General features: G+C 41.9%; 1 protein-coding gene across 1 annotated transcript in view; it reads right to left on the reverse strand.

Moving 5' to 3' along the window:
* The window catches only part of LOC146810311 (cilia- and flagella-associated protein 337-like), a 1,036,625-nt gene that overhangs the window by 112,703 nt on the left and 904,644 nt on the right, over nt 1-19,278 (reverse strand). The window contains exon 19 of the mRNA XM_085614420.1: nt 16,319-16,491. Within this exon, the coding sequence (XP_085470546.1) occupies nt 16,319-16,491 (173 nt within the window). The remainder of the gene's footprint in view (nt 1-16,318; nt 16,492-19,278) is intronic.

A 19,278-nucleotide genomic window follows, 5' to 3' on the forward strand; every position in this document is an offset into this window, starting at 1 on the left:
ATAACCTTTCTTTATCATTAATCTTTCTGGGCAGAAGGCATGTGAATAAACAGAAAGAAAGTTTTTGTTGTTCATTTTAATATTCTCACTACAAGCGGCTTCTGCTGGGGGGACGCCATGTGAGAAGAATGCCTGCCAACATTCAAATTCAGCTGACATATATCGATGTGGAGGATAATGACTCCTGCTCGTGCCAGGAAATTAATGCTTAGACGGTAGACCCCAGTTGAAGATGGGATGCACTAAGTCGAAGCGAGCTTCCAAAATGGAACTTCTCTTCTTTTTAGGATCAATCAATCAATCAATCAATCAATATATTATATAGCGCACTACTCACCCAGAGGGTCTCAAGTCACTAGGGGAGGGGGGTCCGCTACTGCTCGAACAGCCCGGTCTTGAGTTGCTTCCTGAAGGCGAGGTGGTCCTGGGTCAGGCGGAGGTGGGTCGGGAGGGAGTTTCACGTCCTGGCGGCGAGGAAGGAGAAGGACCGTCCCCTGTGGTGGCTCTTCGGATGCGGGGGACGGTGGCGAGGGCGTGGCCGGTCGATCGAAGCTGGCGTTTGGGAGCGTAGAAGTTGAGGCGGCTGTTGAGGTATCCTGGGCCTTGGTTGTGTAGGGCTTTGTGTGCGTGAGGAGACGGAAGGTGATTCTCTTGGTGACCGGGAGCCAGTGCAGGTCTCTCAGGTGTCCGGAGATGTGGCTGCGACGGGGGATGTCCAGGATGAGTCGTGCTGAGGCGTTCTGGATCCGCTGAAGTCTTTTCTGGAGTTTGGCGGTGGTTCCGGCATAGAGGGAGTTGCCGTAGTCCAGACGGCTGGTGACGAGGGCCTGGGTCACCGTCTTCCTGGTCTCGGTGGGAATCCACGGAAGATCTTTCGGAGCATGCGCAGGATGTTGAAGCACGACGAGGAGACTGCGTTGACTTTTCTGGTCATTGAGAGGGTGGAGTCCAGGATGAAGCCCAGGTTGCGTGCGTGGTCTGTTGGTTTGGGTGCGCTGCCTAGGGCGGGGGGCCACCAGGAGTCGTCCCAGGCGGAGGGTGAGGATCCCAGGATGAGGACTTCCGTCTTGTCCGAGTTCAGTTTCAGGCGGCTGTTCTTCATCCATTCGGCTACCTCTTTCATCCCTTCATGGAGGTTGGCTCTGGCGGTGGCGGGGTCGTTGGTGAGGGAGAGAATCAGCTGGGTGTCGTCGGCGTAGGAGATGATGTTGAGGTTGTGCTGGTGTGCGATGTCTGCGAGGGGGCTCATGTACACGTTGAAGAGGGTTGGACTGAGCGAGGAGCCTTGAGGAACGCCGCAGATGACTTCGGTGGCTTCAGATCTGAACGGGGGGAGGCGGACTCTCTGTGTCCTTCCGGCGAGGAAGGAGATGATCCACTCCAGTGCTTTCTCCTGGATTCCGACGTTGCTGAGTCGCTGCACTAGTGTACGGTGGCAGACAGTGTCGAAGGCCGCGGAGAGGTCTAGGAGGATGAGGGCCGCTGTTTCTCCGTTGTCAAGCAGAGCTCGGATGTCATCGGTGGCTGCGATCAGGGCGGTCTCGGTGCTGTGGTTGGCCCGGAAGCCAGACTGCGATAGGTCGAGGGATCCGTTCGTCTCGAGGAAGGCGGCCAGCTGCTTGTTGACGGTCTTCTCGATGACTTTTGCAGGAAACAGGAGCAGCGAGATGGGGCGGTAGTTCTTGAGGTCGGTGGGGTCGGCTGATGGCTTCTTTAGTAGAGCGCTGAGTTCGGCGTGCTTCCAGCTCTCCGGGAAGGTAGCGGTGTCGAAGGAGGTGTTGATGATGTCCCGCAGGTGGGGTGCGATGACAGCGTCGGCCTTGTTGAAGACGTGGTGAGGGCAGGGGTCGGTAGGAGATCCGGTGTGGATGGAGTTCATCGTGCGGACGGTGTCTTCGGTGCTGATCGGGGTCCAGGATCAATGACAAAGAGTGACAGTGAATGTGTAATAAATATGTCCAGCTACCCATGCTGCGCTGCAGCTTGTTATGGGTAATGTAGGAGGGGGCGTGTGATACTATACAATGTTACTTACACAATAAGCAGAACGTCCGCTGATGCCAGTCAAAGTCAAAGTCAAAGATTTGCTTTATTCGGTTAATATTTTAAAACCATCAAAGCACGGTACAATAATTCATGGTACGGGTAGGTACAAAAGAATTTCACAAGAAAAACAAAACATTGGCGCAATACACATTAAAAGTATGTCCAATAAGTAAATCTAATTAATTACAGTTCACTAAAAACATTTCTACATCACATTCCAAGTATCATAAGTAAAAAACGGTACTCCGAAGGCCTGGGGATCATTACTAATAGGATCAAACTCTGTTTCTGCGCCTGATGGCACCTGTAATGAAGCTTGCTACCCCAAAACATACCACAGGGGAGTCAAGCAATTGCAAGTATACCAAAGCAGGCCTCACCTGCACAAAGTTTTGCTTCTTCAAGATAGGCACAATGATGCTCATTTGCCTGAGCCTTGGGGAGCACGAGTACCTCATATCATGTTCCCAGCCAGTCTGGTGTTAATAATACTGCTATAGAGCTTACTTCGGTCAAACCACCGTGGTCCTCCTCATAGTCCTGATGGCTAAGCACAGACTTTAGCTTACCCATCCCAGCAATTTGACGCTGCCTGCAAATGTGCAAACTTGATGGGTTCCGCCTCTCGCTATCTGCAACAGGTTGATTCCACCTAGTTAACAGCGGGATCTTGGTATCAGGACGTCACTTGGGCGTCTTGGTATTTGTTGCTGTAGTTCTATAAGCAAGAACAGTGAAGAAGGACAAAATGTACTTAACTATACTGACCTTTACGGAACTATGGCGGCCCCCTTAAATTAGCGTCTGCTTTGTAATGTCACCGTAAAATGTTCAATTGAAAAAAGCACTGCCCGAAGTAAATTCTTAAATTATACGAAAGAGTCTTCTATTCTTTGATTACTTCGTATACTAATGGTTACATAATAATTTGTTTTCACTGCTTACTGTAAGAAGATGCATCTGTTTTGTACATACATTTTTTTCCCAAAATACAGCGTGCATTGTCGTTTTCTCTACGATTTTATAGTGTAAATATTTTGTTTCTACTGTTTTGTTTTAAACGAAATGGCAACTATTCAAGATGGCCATCAGATTTGCAGTAGCAGCTGCACATTGGTTCTTGTGACATATGGCCACGCAGGTTTATGGGGTATGTAAATGACAGTTTTGCTGGTTGCATTTGCGCTTGGTATCTTAGGTGTGCCTGTGGGTTTTGGGGCTCTAATTTGTGGATTGAGTGAATAGGCAATGGCCAGTGAAACAGCATCGGGGTCCAGAAGTTTTGGGGCTCTAATTTGTGGAGTGGGTGAATAGGCAATGGCCATTGAAACAGCGTTGGGGTGCAGTAAATGCGATGTGCCGAAAATAAACAAAGTAGTCACTACAGCGTAATGAAACTGTAGTTGGCCGGTGCTCCCTGAGATGAAAACGGAAGTGATGTCTCGGGAGAGCCAAGCAATGAGGAGCCAGCAAACGGGACCGACTCAAGAGTGAACCTATGGAAAACAGCAGGCGGGATTGCACTGAAATTGCACTCAGCATAGTAAGTACAACAGGTCTTGCAACCAGCGCATGTGTGCTGATGCTCAACCTAAAAAGGGTAAGACTCAAGGTCGAGCCCATTGGCATTTGACAAGTAACTGACAATGGCAGACCCAGAAAGGAACATGAAAGTGGGCATCTTGTAAGTGTGTGGAGAATATTCTTTTTTCTAGGTGTAGGTTAGGAATAATCTAGTATTGCACCAATTTATTTAGTCCAGCCCTTTATAACTTACAGCTCAAAATTGTTATTTTATCAATGCTCCAGGAAGAGTTTAAAGTAAAGATTACAACGTTTTCCCACCCAAAAGCTTGGGCTTATTCCTCCACAGGCGGCAGGGGATAACACAGGATTTCTGAGTCCCACAGGCTATCAGGGGTTTTCAAATAGAATTCTTAGGAATGTCCATTCAACACTTGTGACTCAGACCCCTTACTTTTTATTAAGGCCAGGAGCCAATAGCTAAAGCTACGGATGCCTTCACCCAGGATAGGAGGGAGGCTCTTTTCTACCACTTTCAGTACTCACTAAATTGTCTCTGCAGGTATGGAAACAGAGGGTAGATGTGGTCCTAGTAACACTGTATCGGAGATCACAAGTTTGATTTCCAGTTCTTCTGGAAGTTTCGTAGGACTCTCTCATCCTTCCCATCATCTGAACATTCTGTGGGACAATCAGGGCAACTTACACCAGTAGGTCCTGGAAGTATCACTTCACCAGATGGTCTAAAAGATTACACTAGACCCTGGAAAGTCCCAAGACTTTTGCACTAGACTTCAGATTACATCAGCAAGCCTTTGGCAGAGAAAATTGTTAAACATTACATATCGGCTTGGGAAAGATAATCCCATTGCCGTATGAGATGGAATTTTGATCCTGTGGAGACTAAGGTTAGAAACAATTTGATTTGCCTCTCCGAGCTATCAGAGAAAAAACTCTCCAACAGAACAATATAGGTCTTTCGATCTGCTATTTAGGCAGCACATATCAATGGGGTTCTGATAGGCAAACATCCTTTAGTCTGTAGTCTGTTAAAGGACATTCATTTTAACTTTACACCCAGAAGCAAAATATTTTAATCTTTCGGTAGCAAATTTGGTTCTAAGCCACCTCATGTCTTGGCAGGATAAAACGTTGCTCTCAGGAAGGGAACTTCTAGCCAAAGTGGACATATTATCGTGTCTTATTTCTTGCAGGCAAGTGTCAAAGGTTCAAATATTAAAGCCACATTGCATACTATAGATGGAGTAACCTTTACAGTATCTAGGAGAACAAAATACAATATGAGAATTGTCTCCTATCTGGCTGTCTTCCTGGATATCCAAAGTTATGCGTAGTCAGGTGCCTTAAGGGATATAACTGAAGAGGCCAGGCCTCCAGGGATTCAACGACTCCTGGTATCTATCTGGAAATCCTTTGGTCTGATGTCTTCCCCAACATTTTCAAGACTGGTATCGTGGCTCATTAGTGAAGCAGGAACAGATGTCTCTATCTTTGTGGTCTTGACGGCTATTTCTTTAGACAACAACTGCTAAAAGAGGACTGCAGAAGATATCTTATTGAGAGAAATGCCCTAGTTTCCATGGGTCAGTGTTGAGCAAAGGGTATCTAGACTGACTGGGAGCATGTGTGCAATTAGGGTAAAGTGGAGGTAAAATACTGTAAAGGGTTGCTGTAGAGAAATGGGGATCCAAGTATCCCAAAAATATAAAGTTGCAATGACAGTGCAATTGGAATAATGCATGAAATTAGATATTTCGTAGGGAAATCACATGACAAATGTAGGATGAAATCATACACAATTGTTCACTTCCATCCCCCTATCTGGACCAAGGCTGAGACTCATGAATTCAAAACAAAGTTGTTTTTTTTAGCTATCAGTGATGTATTGCTGTGTTGAGAAGACACAGATTTAAAGAGACGCCCATGCCAATAATCCATGTTTAAGCAGTCTTGACCCAGTTGGACAGTTTGTGGATTTCTCTTCTAGCTTGCATATGCTCCCACCGCACTGCCACTACTCCATCATCCTTCTAAACCCATTCCCTACTCATTTACTTGGAAGTTGGAGCCTGATTTTGGATTTGCCTATAGCATGATAACAACCCCCGATTAGTTGCCAGAGTTTGACTCCAGTCTAAGGATTAGCTGTATTGTATCTAGGCATCTGAATGATCAGTGTTTTACCCCATCTCAGGGTTCGCTGTTCTAGCTCCAAATATGTGAATCCTTGGGGTATTATCCACAGGTTCAGGATAGGTGATGCTGCTCCCATATTTGGTAACTTTCTCAGTGTTTTTCTGCCTGTCCCCTAATTTGCGATGCCATTTACTTATCAGTGAATCCTCAGGGTCTGACCCATGCTCAGCAGATGTGTTGCACCATCAAAGACTAATTCTAAAGTCAGGATTTTATCCTCAAATCTGTGAGTTTGCATGGTCTGACCCACACGATATACTCTGCTAACATACATGTGGATTCTCACGCTCTGACTCCCAGTCGATAGCGAACTCTCAAGGCCATAGGACTGCACTCGACCGTAAGGAGTTGACGTGCTTTCTTCCTACACAGGAAACTTCTATGGTCTTGTTTTCAGGGCAGTGCCTTCAGCTATTTTCCTTCATCATGGTTCTGCTTCTGTAAAGCTAACTTCTCTCTTACACTTCTTCAAAGTACCGCTATGAGCAAGAGAGAACAGGCGAGGAAAGAATGGGGAGGGGAGGACAGTTAGGGAATAGGACACTACAAAGCACTATGGTGATCAGGAGGAGAATGGAGAAAAATGGGTGGGTAAGAGGAGCGAAAATTGGTGTATGTGATGTTCCTTACTTTCCTCTTCTGAAAGAATGAGAAAGAGAGGCCATGCCAACTACCAGGATTAAGCACTGTGGAACAATGACACCATGGTAGCCATAAAAAGGCATCAAACCTCTCTCACGTTAGAACCACTCTGCTGATTAAAAAAATACTATCCCTAACTGTTCAACTTTTAATTTGTGAATATAAGAACATTCAGGCAGAGGCATTCAGGCTTAGTCTGAATTTCACTGAATACCTGTTAGTAGCTGATTTATGGCACACGCCTATACATGTTTAGGTCTAGTTCGTCAGCGATTCTGACCTGACCTTATGTAATTAACAGAAAAAGAGCTTTAACAAGTACTACTGGGGGGCTTTGGCTCTACCCACACCACTTGTTTACCATGAATACAACAATTGATTGGACAGGCATTATGTGCTTCCACTAAGAAATGTGTGCTTGTATTGCTCTTTTTGCCCTGCGGGAAGGCTTGAGCTCAATACAGCAGGACTTAGATGGTTATTGTGTTGATTCAACAATTAGGCTACAGGCCTGATTCCATTATTATTCAAAGTTATGACAAAGGCAGTAGGCTTGGCATACTTATTGTGAAAAAATATGGTAAACCCAATAGGCATTTAAGAGTGGATTTTTAGTACACTGTGTTAAAGTCTGTTAATAGCTATTTGTTTACATGGTATCTCACAGATTATCAGCGTAGGAAAGTGTTTGAGCGTTGGTTACTCACTTTATCAAACTCTGGATAGAGGTTTGGCACTGTGGCAGTCCTTGTTTGGCCCTTTTGAAGGGTTATATTTTGTTTGCCTACTGTTATTTAGAATATATTTGTGACTTTATGACATTATGCCTGATGGTGGATTTGGGGAAAGGTTATGTTTAATACAGTAAGCTTGAATTGTGTATGGAGAAAAAACAAAAATAAATGCTTTAGACCTCATTGGTTCAACAGGGGATAGTTATATTCGATGCTAGAGGTCTGATCTGTTTACTATTAAACGTTATGCTAAAGGCAAAAGGCCTGTCCTATTCATTGTGAAAATTATTTGATAAAGGCAATAGGTCTTCAAGCGTTGATTGTTATTACACTGTGTTAAAGATTATAGACAGATATTTTGTTACATCAAATCGCACAGGTTACTGTAGTAGTTAAGGGGTTTTAGTTGGCAATCCCCACTGGCAAACCCTTTGGGGAGAAAGATTTTCACTGTGATAGTCCTTAACCCTCTTCAAAGTGGTTGCCTTCTGTTTTGCCAGCTGTAATTGTGTATATATTTTCAGTGTTATTAATGCATGCCTGATTCGAACATACAGTAGGCCTGAGTTGGTTATGGTGATAAGCCAATGAAAAAGGCTATAGACAAGAGATGGTTAACTGGGCAAGTTATATTTGTTGCCATTGATCTGAGCTGTTTATTATTATGAAAAGTTGTGACAAATGCAATACTCCTTACTCATTTATTGTGAGAAGTATATGTAAAAAGAATAAGCTTTTAATACTGGGTTGTCATTACATTTGTGTTAAAACCTATAGACAGATATTTTGCTACACAGTAAGCAGAACGTCCACCGATGCGCATTTGCCTGCGCCTTGGGGAGCACGAGTACCTCATAGGAATGTCACAGATTACTGTACTAGGCAAGGGTTTTGATGTTGTTTGCCCACTCTGACAAATCCTTGGGGTGAATATTTGAAGAGCTAAAATCCTTCTGAGGCCTTTTTGAGATAGGTTGCAAATTGCTTTGCCAACAACAATGCTGTACCTATTTGCAATTTTAGAACTCTGTGCCTGATAGCTCCCACCTAATGCACAATGCATTAAGCCTGAGCAGGCTTTGGTGACACGTCAATGACGAAGGCAAAATGCTTGATTGATTCATAGGGAAAAACGTTATGTATGTTGCCTTATGTCTCATCTGATATTATGAAACTTTATGCCAAAGACATTAGCCTGACTAATTTATTGTCCAAGATATATGTAAATGCCAAAAGGCCTTTATGGGTGGATTGGTACTACACTGTGTAAAAGACCATAGACAGATATTTTGGTAAAAGAAAGGTCAGATCCAGTGGCAGCCGGCACAGGTAAGAGTGTTAGGGCTACTGCAGGGTAGGCGGGGGAAGTCAATAGATGACGGATTAGTTAAAATGAAATAAAAAAATTAATGTAACCACTGTCTTTGCAAAACCCTTGGGGTAGAAAAATGTGCACTGTAACAATCTATGTTAGGCCCTCATAAAAGGGGTTGTATATTGTTTCCTACTGTAATTTTGTACATATTTATAATTTCCCTACTGTCTGTCAGATCGTTGTCTTGTGAGAAAGATTAGGCTGACTATAGCTAGCAGGATTTGGTTATGGAGAAAAGCTAGTTTTAAATGATAGAGGCTTGCTTGGTTCTTTGGGAAAAGTTATGTCAGATGCCATATATCTGATCAGTTACAAAAAAAGATGAAAAAGGCAGTAGACCTGACTTATTTATCATGAAAAGTGTAGGTTAAAACTAATAGACGTTAACAACAAATTGTTATTACACCGCATTAAAGCCCATAGACTGGTATTTTGTTATATGGAAGCTCACTACTTACCTCAGTATGCAAGGGTTTTGGTGTTTATTACTCCCTTTAAAACAGGGGGATGGAAGATTTGCACTGAGATAGCCCATGAGATACCCTTTTGGGAGGAACTGAGAAACTCCATTGCAGTATAGACACATGAAACCTAAGACAGCACGACACAACCCAGACAGGCTCTTGTATTAAGAACACATCAATATAAATCTAAACATAAACATACATTCAGGGGTTTTGGATCAACCCTCTTCTACCTTTGGACTATTTGAGTGTCATTCTCACTCTGCTTCAGTCCATAACAGCATACAGCAAGGAGTCAGCCCACTTCAGTCAATGGCTCAGTTGTCCTGCGAGTGATGGAATTTTGCGATGACATGTGAAGCTCTGTCTTAAAATGGCTTGTGGGCCATTCCTTTAGTTTTTCTTTTTCTCTGCTTAAATGTCTCCGTTCATTTTCTATTTTATTATTTTTTTAGAGTGTACTGCAGCTTCCACGATAGTTCGGCCCACTGCATGCTGCTCAATTCCTCTGCAATGAGTCGCACCACACATGGCCACTGCTTCTAAACTATGTGGACATCTTAGAATGGGATTGTCCTTCGTGAACAATTGTTTATCGTTCTCAGATAGCCAACATGAGGCGTCTAAAGGTGGCATCCATGTTGGAAGTTTAACAAAATGATACACGATGCAGAGCATCGTTGCAATATGGCAGTCCGCTGCTATGGTTAATTGTAATTTTTATTTTATGATATAAGTATTCAATTTCTGCAGCATGTGTGATTGATATTGCGTATTGTTGGGCTTTTTTGTGCTCTATTGTTGATGAGTAAGTGGGTGAATGCAAAAATAAATTAATGGGTAGATGAATGAATTAATGGGTGCAAGGATGAGAGTCAGGGTGTACTTATGAAGACATTGGGAGTGCCTAAACTCACCAATGGCTGAAGAGGCACTTTCTGTTCTAATCCACACCAATTGATATTGGCAATGCTTGTTGTAATTTTGTAAACCTTTAAATACTCCCTTTAATCGAGGCATTTTTAAAAGAAATAAAGAGGATTAAACTAAAATGATGAAGGCATTACAAGTTTCTTTGTTGCAACCGATCAGCATACAAGCTATGCCAGAATCCTCACTTGGCGATTCATTTCCTCGCGGATTCCTGGTGTTGCATTGCAGTCTAGACGCGTGAAACCTAAGACAGTGCGACATGACCCAGACAGGGATGATTGCCCATCCAGGAACTCTGCAATCCTATCCACGAGGCTCACCTTTTCAACTCTCATGAGCAGGCTTCCCAGACAGTGCTCGCTGCCAGCGTGGGAGAGAGAGGAACCCACTGACATAAACGATTTGCAAGGGTTTCTAGAGGAGGCTATCCTTCCAGTCCACCGAAGGCTTTTTCAGGGGGGCAGTTTCCTTAACTTGTAGGGAATTGTCAAAAAGACCAGCGTCTCAGTGGGGAAGAGCGAGAGACACACAGGAGCATGCCTGGCAGAGAATAGAGGCACGGGAAGGAGAGAGAGAGAGGGAGAAAAAGGGAGAGAGAGAGAGAGAGAGAGAGATCTGGAAGGCAGTTTGGATGTAGAGGACAGAGACGAGGCAAGGCCATGAAAGGATTATTAGGCCCCATGAAAGGACTCCTGTTGTAGGGGGCTCTCTCACGTTTGCAGGTGCCCTGCATTGATCTTTAGAGACCTGGGGGCTGTTTCTAAAGATCTTGGGACAGCTGCATCTATTGAACTGGAGGATGCCTGCTCTCACAGCAGATCACCCCATTAGTCCCTACTGTACGGTCTTATGTAAAGCCCTAGTTAATAGTGTAGTCTATAGCACAAATAAATACATAATGCATAATGTATGAGCTGCACGCTTGTTTAATACAAAACATTTCAGATCTGGTAGGAATGTCTTCCAGATTCGGATTTGTTTGAACTTGTGTCTCTACTTTACTTGTATTACCATGGGCTGCGTATCGGACTTGGATTATGTTGTTTTGAATCACTGATTGGCTGGTGTGTGCTGTCCATGAGATCAGAGCAGTTGAGCTGATTGGCCAGAAGGATCAGAGTGAGATCTTGAGCTTGATTCCGGTCAGGCCATACTCTGCTACAAATGAGCAGTAAGGTGTTAGTGGACTGTTGACCCAGTCTCCTTCGCAGCCTGATTCACAAACAGGGTAATTACTTATGTCATACATTCATTTATGCCATCACTGCTCATAATGTTTACAAACCTTTCCAACGCACATACTCGTATATTTACCAAGTTTGAGGAAAAATTGTGCAGCAAATGATATTTATAAATTCAAGACTGTTTATCAAACCCTATGGATTGTATCCTTAGACTTGAAATATTTCTATTATATTAAAAACCTTTACTTATTATAGTTTTGAATATTTCCTGTAGTTTGTTTCTCCTTGCACCACCTTTGAAACCTCCAGTTACTGATGCACCAAAACAGCCAGTGTCACCTGATCCTTCTGATGTACATTACATTGTCTGTGAAGCGTGGGAAATGATTTACAAAAGGTTTGTGACCTCCCACTAAATTATAAATTCACCTAAGTTACATAAGATTGAAGTGACCACTCCTTTGACGCCTGTGGGAATGGCCAATAGTGTAAAGTAGCAAGTAAAACCCTTGGGTGTAATGTATGTATGTGTGACAACATCAGATAAACCCATGTCAGGTACTTCAGCCTGTGATTAGATCTGGGGAATGGGAAACATACACACACACATATAATGTATGCATCATTCACAAAAGAGATTTACACTAAGTCTTCATGGTGAACTCCGCTCCGCTTGCGGAGTTTGCCACATTCCGCGTTACACTCGCTTGTGCTCGTCAACATCAAGTTGGAGAGCGTGAGTGAGGAAAATCCACCTCCCGGCAAGATTTTTCCTCGTTCGTGATCGTCAACCTCAAGTTGGAGAGAGCGAGCATGGAAAATCAGCCTCCTGGCAAGATTTCTCAATGCGGGCGGTTGGATTTCTCATTGAGAGTGGTTGTGTATGCTCGCGACCACTCGCATGAGAAACCGGCTGTTGGTGTTGCGAAAGCTGCCACTCGAGTAAAATTCTACTCGAGTGGCATAAAGGAAGCAGCGCCCGTTTGCGCCCGCTTGCGTTGTGCATGGTGCCATTCGCCATGATTGCACTGTGTGGACAAACACCTGGCACTGAAAATCACAGCGAACAGCATTTATCTAATGCACTCTGCTGCTTGCGGAGCTCCGCGTAGTGCGGCTTCTTTGCACTTCATGGAGATCCACATAGCGGAACTCCGCAAACTCCTCCTGCAGTTTTACTAATCCATGGTGATAGAACAGTGGCCAGCAGTGCACAGTTTCCCCACTGTGTGAACTATTATTATTGTTTAGCTGAGCATGAGCCTGGGTTACGGAAGCTCATTAGAATTCTAGCAATGCAGCACTGCACTGCTGACCCTTCTCATGTCCCCTCTTAGGCCATCAGGAAACATTGCAATTTTGAACAGACTGGAGCAAAAACCACAATGACACACTTATGTTTCCATGTTTTTGGTAAATATAGCTCCACTCTCCACATCCGAGCGTTGAAAGAATGACATATCCAGTTTATTGTGACTGGGAGAATACCAGAAGCGAGTTTTTTAATGAGATGGAGTTCATATTGCGTACAATGTACAAGAAGTGCCTGGTGATGAGGGTAGGCTCTAGAACTGCTTTTCAATTGGCTAATAGAGTGAGGAATGCAGCTGTCATGGCTCAGGAATTACTTTCACGTCTTTTAAATGTTAAATCATTGCCTATTGTTTTCATTGTTAGGTGCTGACGCTTCTAGAACTAAAGGGTGCTAGTACACAAAGCACAATCATTAAGGCATTTCTTGAGATAGCTTACTGAGTGGCTCACTGATGTTATTATGTTTTCAATGCAGACCTCATGTTACAGTCATTGATTACTTGAAAACCGATGTCAGCAAGACATATGCTGTGCACTGGTTGTAAATGGTAAAAATGTGACTCATGTGAAAGCATGAATACTAAAATAAGATGGTCATGAACATTTATATAAGGAAAATAACACAAAATTGTAGTACAGTCTTGTTATTTTTTTTACCTTGTGACATGTCAAGTTTCGTTCCATTTTAAATCAGGAATGTAAAAGTAAGCACACTTTTAGTAGCCCTGGGCAAATTTTTATTTATGCTAAATTGTGTGGTTGTGCCATCTTGAGTAATTAAGAGTAATTGGGGGCACAAAACCTACAGCGGTAGCACAGGAACAACGAACTAAGAGGGAGGGAGTGGCTGCTGGCTGCTGCTGTTTGTCTCCTGTAGCATTTAGTGCTTGCTTCGAATTGCAAAATTCATCCTCGGGCCAATTTTGCATGTGAGGGTGTATTTTACACTGTAAAAATAGTGCTAAATGCTGTACTTTGCTTTAATTACAAGTCATTTTGTGGTAATCATGAGTAATTACGCTAGAGAAAATTATGCAAGTTCTGCCCACCCCAAATTTTTACTCAGCTTGCTCCATTTGTGCTGGCCAGCTTGTTCTTGCTGTGTAGCTTTCATATATATTACAAACCAGTATACTATATGTAGACTACTCACTGAAGTAACTTTCATACTGATTCCAGAAAGGAAGTGACAATACAGACTGAGCGATATAACAAAAAACTTTTTCCGACTCTACATTTGTGCAAGTCGAGAAAGACATGTATTTTGCACATTCACTAATTCCCCAGAGAATTTCAGCAAGTGTAAACATGCTACTGGAGTTCAAATAAGCTTGCACAAGGGCACCTGCAGACATGGACTTTTTGAGCTCAGAGATGTGCCAACAGGAGTTGCTTGTGCAGGTTTCTGTGCATTCCTCCTTCACATAGGGATGTGCTAAAATCTGTGCTTGGCACTTCCTATTTCCCTACAACAGTTCTTACCTACTAATGCAAGGCTGCAGTAGGGAAATGCACAACGCAGAGAGAGACACTGCAAAACCCGTATTGCACTGCCCATGAAATAAATGAGCAACGGAGGGCATATTTAAACCCCCACCCAAAACTTAGTGGAGGAATCTTAAACCTATGCTGGGGTGACAGAAAGTGAGGGTAAGACATCAGAAGGCCCTCTGTGAGGCCATGTGTCATGTGGAAGCCAATGTGTAACACAGTAGAAGGGGGTACATTGCTTAGCATGCAGGTAATGGAGCAGGGTTTTGAGAAAATAAAACCTGCTCGAATTGATTCACTATGAAACTATTGCGCACAAACACAAGTATACGGGGCAATGCTTTGCGCATGTGTGCAATAATATGAGACTAATGCATGTCAGTCTAGGCTGCATATTGCGTTCTGCTTCTAAAGTAAAATAAAATAATGCTGCTTTTGCACATTAATGCTTTTGCTAGGGACTTGACATAGGATAGTACAATGGTGGGTGGTAAACAGTGAGAAATGCATTTCGTGGAATTAATAATGTCTGTGTTCCATTCATTATAGAGAAACATTAAAATGAGTAATACATTTAATAAATCGAAAATCGAGCTTTGAGAGAGAATTCGCGGTGACTGAAGCAAATAACCTTCACAAGCTGCCAAGTAACGGAAGGATGGCCCTGAGAAGGAAGAGAATGTATGAACGTCTTCCGCAGAAAGCGACTGCAATGAACAATAGATGTGTAGTAATTTTGAAACATGTTACTTTATAAAGGAAATATGAAGTCATCAGACATGGCTAATGGAGTGTAACTTATGAGTTGCAAAGGAAAATATGATTGTGATGACTATGAGGGTGAGATGGAACACCCCCCGAATCAGCCAATGAGTGATCGAGTTACTGTAAAAGTTTCAACTTCTGTGGGTTGGACATGTAGGTTTTAGGATATAATTGGGTCGCCCTAGGGGGTGTGGTTAGCGCACGGTTTGGAGAGAAGCTTAGAGGGTGATCGTCGCTGTCCATCGTTATGCTGAGGCCTACCTGTTTCCCGTTCCTGTCCTGCATCAGTATCCTGTAATCTTTGTTCCCTGAAACTATCTCAGGGGACCTCCTACTATCTCCATGGCCAGGGGGGTGGTATTTCACTATTTCTTTAGGTTAGTAATAGCTAATGAGTCTAAACTTTGCATAATTATTTGAAAATGTATTTTGTCTCTGAAACATTTGTCCCTACGCCTATCCACTCCTTCATATAAATTATTTTTGTTCATTTGATATGAGTTTGACACTGTTTGCATTTTGATAAATGTTTCTCTCTCTCTGTGATTAATGCATTATTTGCCTTGTGAATCTGTACATGTCAAGCTCTTATTTACTGCATTATTTGGTGATAAACTTTATAACTTTTTATCGAATTTGTGGTTATTTAGTAATAAGGGTAGACAGATAGATCGATAGATAGTTATTATTATTACCATAAACTTCTCAACTTTAGGTCCATCGACCAGAGGAAAGAAGTTGATATGCAGGCTCAGTTATGTATTTAGAGTGAGATACGAGTCTGTATAATGAACAACTGGTTTTGAGTGTTCATTGGTCTTGAAACTCATCCCAGCGTCAATTCAGCGGATGTGTGTTGGGTAAGTTGTAATTGTAATTGTAATTGTAACAGTATTTATTGAGCGCGGTTGCTGCCCGCAGGCGTCCAAGCGCTGGGTAAGGGAAAGTGACTGAGGGAGCTTAAGGTACATAGGATTGAACAATCCTATGTAAGTGTAAGTGTCGTGTGGGCCTGTGTATTGATATCGATTATCGATCCTTGATTGGCGCTGGATCACAGGACTAGATCAAAACTGCAAATGTATCGCCTGTACATGTTTCCGGGCCCTCCTCCTGCCCGCAGTTCCCAGTTATGAATGGAGGACATTCCCACATGGGAAAATGTTTTACAGCAGCACATTTGGATGTTGTAACGCTACATGTGGAACTCATCCTTTACAATGTCATACATTTTGGTTATTTTTCATTCTTAGTTCAACGGTCAAAAAGGATGTCCTCCTACCCTTGAAAGGAGTAATTCTCTAGCTCTTGTGAGGGTGAGAATAGGTGTTGAAAGTGTCGGTGAATACCCATGAATGAGTAGATTTGCAGCTGTTCCCAAACTTTCAATGGGATACCTGCCCTGAAAAACACACCATTTCTGCCCCTCAGAGATTTATACAATCAGTGTATAATCACTTCACAAATGTGGCTTTACACTCATGGGATCCCCAGCAAAGATCATTAGCTAACCCAATGGAACTGTGAGTAGTATTTACCGAGTTTAGCACGACTAGGCTGTGACGCAGGACATTATGCAGAATGTGATTCAATGAAGCATTTTAATGTAAACACCAAACATTTTTTTACCTGCTTGCTGTACACTCTCTTCGTTTGTTTGATCCTTGCTCACTCTTGCCTCTATAGCCTCAATATATGTGGTAGGATCTTCTTCACTGATAACTCCTCTCTCCATTTCCGCTGACGCCCACTGTTTCAGTGTTTCTTCTTTATTGGAAGTGGTATTTACATCACAATAATCCCTGTAACACAACATAAATTAATCACATAATTTGGTAACTGCAGTTAATAACATAACAGAACATGTGTATTTGTAAAATGCGTGTTCACCAGTGAGCATCTTGGCGCTGAATATGGTTAGCCAACTCAATGGTGCTAATTTAATGGCTATTGTACACGGTCCTTTCAGATAAGACGTCAGTGAGTTGTAAAGGAATTAATTTTTCATGAATCAATTATCTTTATTTTAAAGTGGGATATTTATATTAATGGTATAATGTACAAATTAGTGGTATTTACAATCTGATGAAAACATATCAAAACACAGATTTGATTACAAACATGGTGGCAGTGTATATTATGGGGAAAGTGTTGTAAAATGAGTTTTTAAGCTTAATAGGGGGATAAAATCTTGATCCAAGGCACAGATTGTCACACCAGAAGCAAACTCTTATAGACAATTATATATCTGATGACAGATATGGCAGCATGTATAGCAATTGGTAATTGATGTACAATTACAGTTTATTTTATCTGGGATGTTTTTTCAACATAATTAATGTGAAATCATGTTTTCCCATTTCTCCATTTAAATAAAATTCAGTACAAAGAAAAGAAAGCAAATCTTTTGATGGCGATAGATTATTTGCAGGTTAAATTTAAAAATGTATTTTAATTTTAGAATTAACATAGGACCTTGTAAATGCTTTTTTGCATTAGCAGCAATGTTATAAAAGTTATTTAAGAATTTAAAAAATCATGGGGCTTTATGGTAAAATGTTTAACACTGTTTAGTGTTTTAAAAAGCATAAACCCAACTTTTATAAAACTGCAAAACACCAATTTTTAACAAGCAAGCTCATGTTTAGTAAGACCTATTCAATTTTGTAAAAGAGATTTTAAAAAATTAACTAGTTTACTGACAGTTGTTAAATAATTATGGGCATTAGAAGTTTGAATTTTTTATCTTAAAAGTAATAAAAACAAATGGAGTAAAATAAACACATTTAAGAATTACAAAATAATAAAATATTTTGTGTATATTGTAAACGTATGGGGCAATATTTTCTAGAGTTGTGTAAAATGAGAAAGAAATGTACCCATTAGACTATTTCCCAGAGTAGGAGGGGAAAAAGTGGTACATCCCTTCTTTTACTTTAGGGAAATGGTAAATAACTTACTAGCCATTTGAATCCCACAGGAAGAAAATCAAAAGTTTCAGCTATAAAGCATACCTTTTGTGACTTATCCAAGAGGGACTAGAAAACAAAAGATGTTAAAAGAGCCGATATTTTTGTGGCATGACACATGATTGCACACATTAATGTGGCATTTATAAAGCAAAGACACTCAAGAAATCATCACATAAGTGAGTGATTCAGATGGTTAGCCTTTCTTATAGATCTATACAATCTACTTTTCCACTTTGAATGATGGAAAGAAAGCCCCTTTTGAGGCTGCATAGTAGTCATATACTTGTGATAACGTGCCCCCCCACAGTACATAGTAATGAAATTTCAAGACATCCAGGAGTTTCATGTATAATCAGAAACAAGGCCAAAGGCAGATAGATAGGATGCTTGCAGACACGAAGAATAAATGCAGAATGTTTTGTGAAAAGTTAAACACACCAAAAATCAGTTAGATATTTGTTGCAAAAAGATATTAGAAACAGTTAAATGTAAATCAGATTAAAAAAACTGTGTAGGTCAAATTTTAGAAACATGTAGATATCCTGTCTTTCCTATAATTACCTAAAATATGCAAAACAAAAACATATTTGCATAAATATCTCCCTTCTGCTGATCAATGTTCATTTACAAAACCAGATCCAAAGAATAAACAGCCGGGTTTCGTTTTCACTGTTTGAATTTCAGCTTTTATTATGCTCCTTGAACTGCCTTTCTACTTAGCTGCTGGCTCCCCAGGAGGCATTATTATGTCAGAACTCACCCTTTAATAATTTATTACAGTTGAGCAGTTATGTCATCTCTTTATTAGAGGTGACTATGGCGTCAAAAGTAACGTAATCAAAAGTAACGTAATAAGGAAATTAGAGACGAGCTTTTATACAGGGATTTCAGGCTCCTGTATTATGAACGAGATTTTGGCTATTCAATGTATTGAGCTTGAATCAGACACATTTGAGACGCTGAGAAGGTCACAATCATATTTGAAATGCTACTGTTCTTCTCATGGCCTACTCCTCTACAATGTGCTCCCTCCTCCTAGGTTTCTCAAAAGCGTCATGCTGCTCCTTTTTGACATGCAAGACAGCTTAGTTCATGAGGTCAGAATTCCAAGTACAATGAACATGTACCAAAGAGCATGGAACAATCTAAAGAGTACTTCTCGCTATGAGATGTCACAGGGTCCAGCGGTGGCTGGTCATTAGAACCAAACTTTTCCTGGATGCATTCAGTGTAATCTCGCATGACTTTGGCCCGGGGATGGGGATTACGAAACTCCTTTGGATGGAAGAGTAGCACATGCTGCAGTATCTTTACGAGGAGGCTGTCCTTGAAGCACCTCTTAGATTGTTTCTGCACCGAGAAGTAGGACTGCCCAAGAAATGAAAGCGGGAGGGGTGCCTGCCTTTGCTACAGGTAAACCAATAGAGTATGCAGTTCCTTTAGAGAGAAGTGAAAAATTGGGGAAGGTTGGTTGCAAACTGAGAAACCCAAGTTGGCGCTGAGTGTTTGACACGCATAGTACTCACTGCACAGCCTCAGAGGTTAACAACCCTCACCGGCAGCCACTTAAAGCCCATGCTCCAGCATAAAACACTGCCCGCTCTACTCACCCATTAC

Source organism: Triturus cristatus, chromosome 7 (assembly GCF_964204655.1).
Source record: "Triturus cristatus chromosome 7, aTriCri1.1, whole genome shotgun sequence".
Taxonomy (NCBI): Eukaryota; Metazoa; Chordata; class Amphibia; order Caudata; family Salamandridae; genus Triturus; species Triturus cristatus.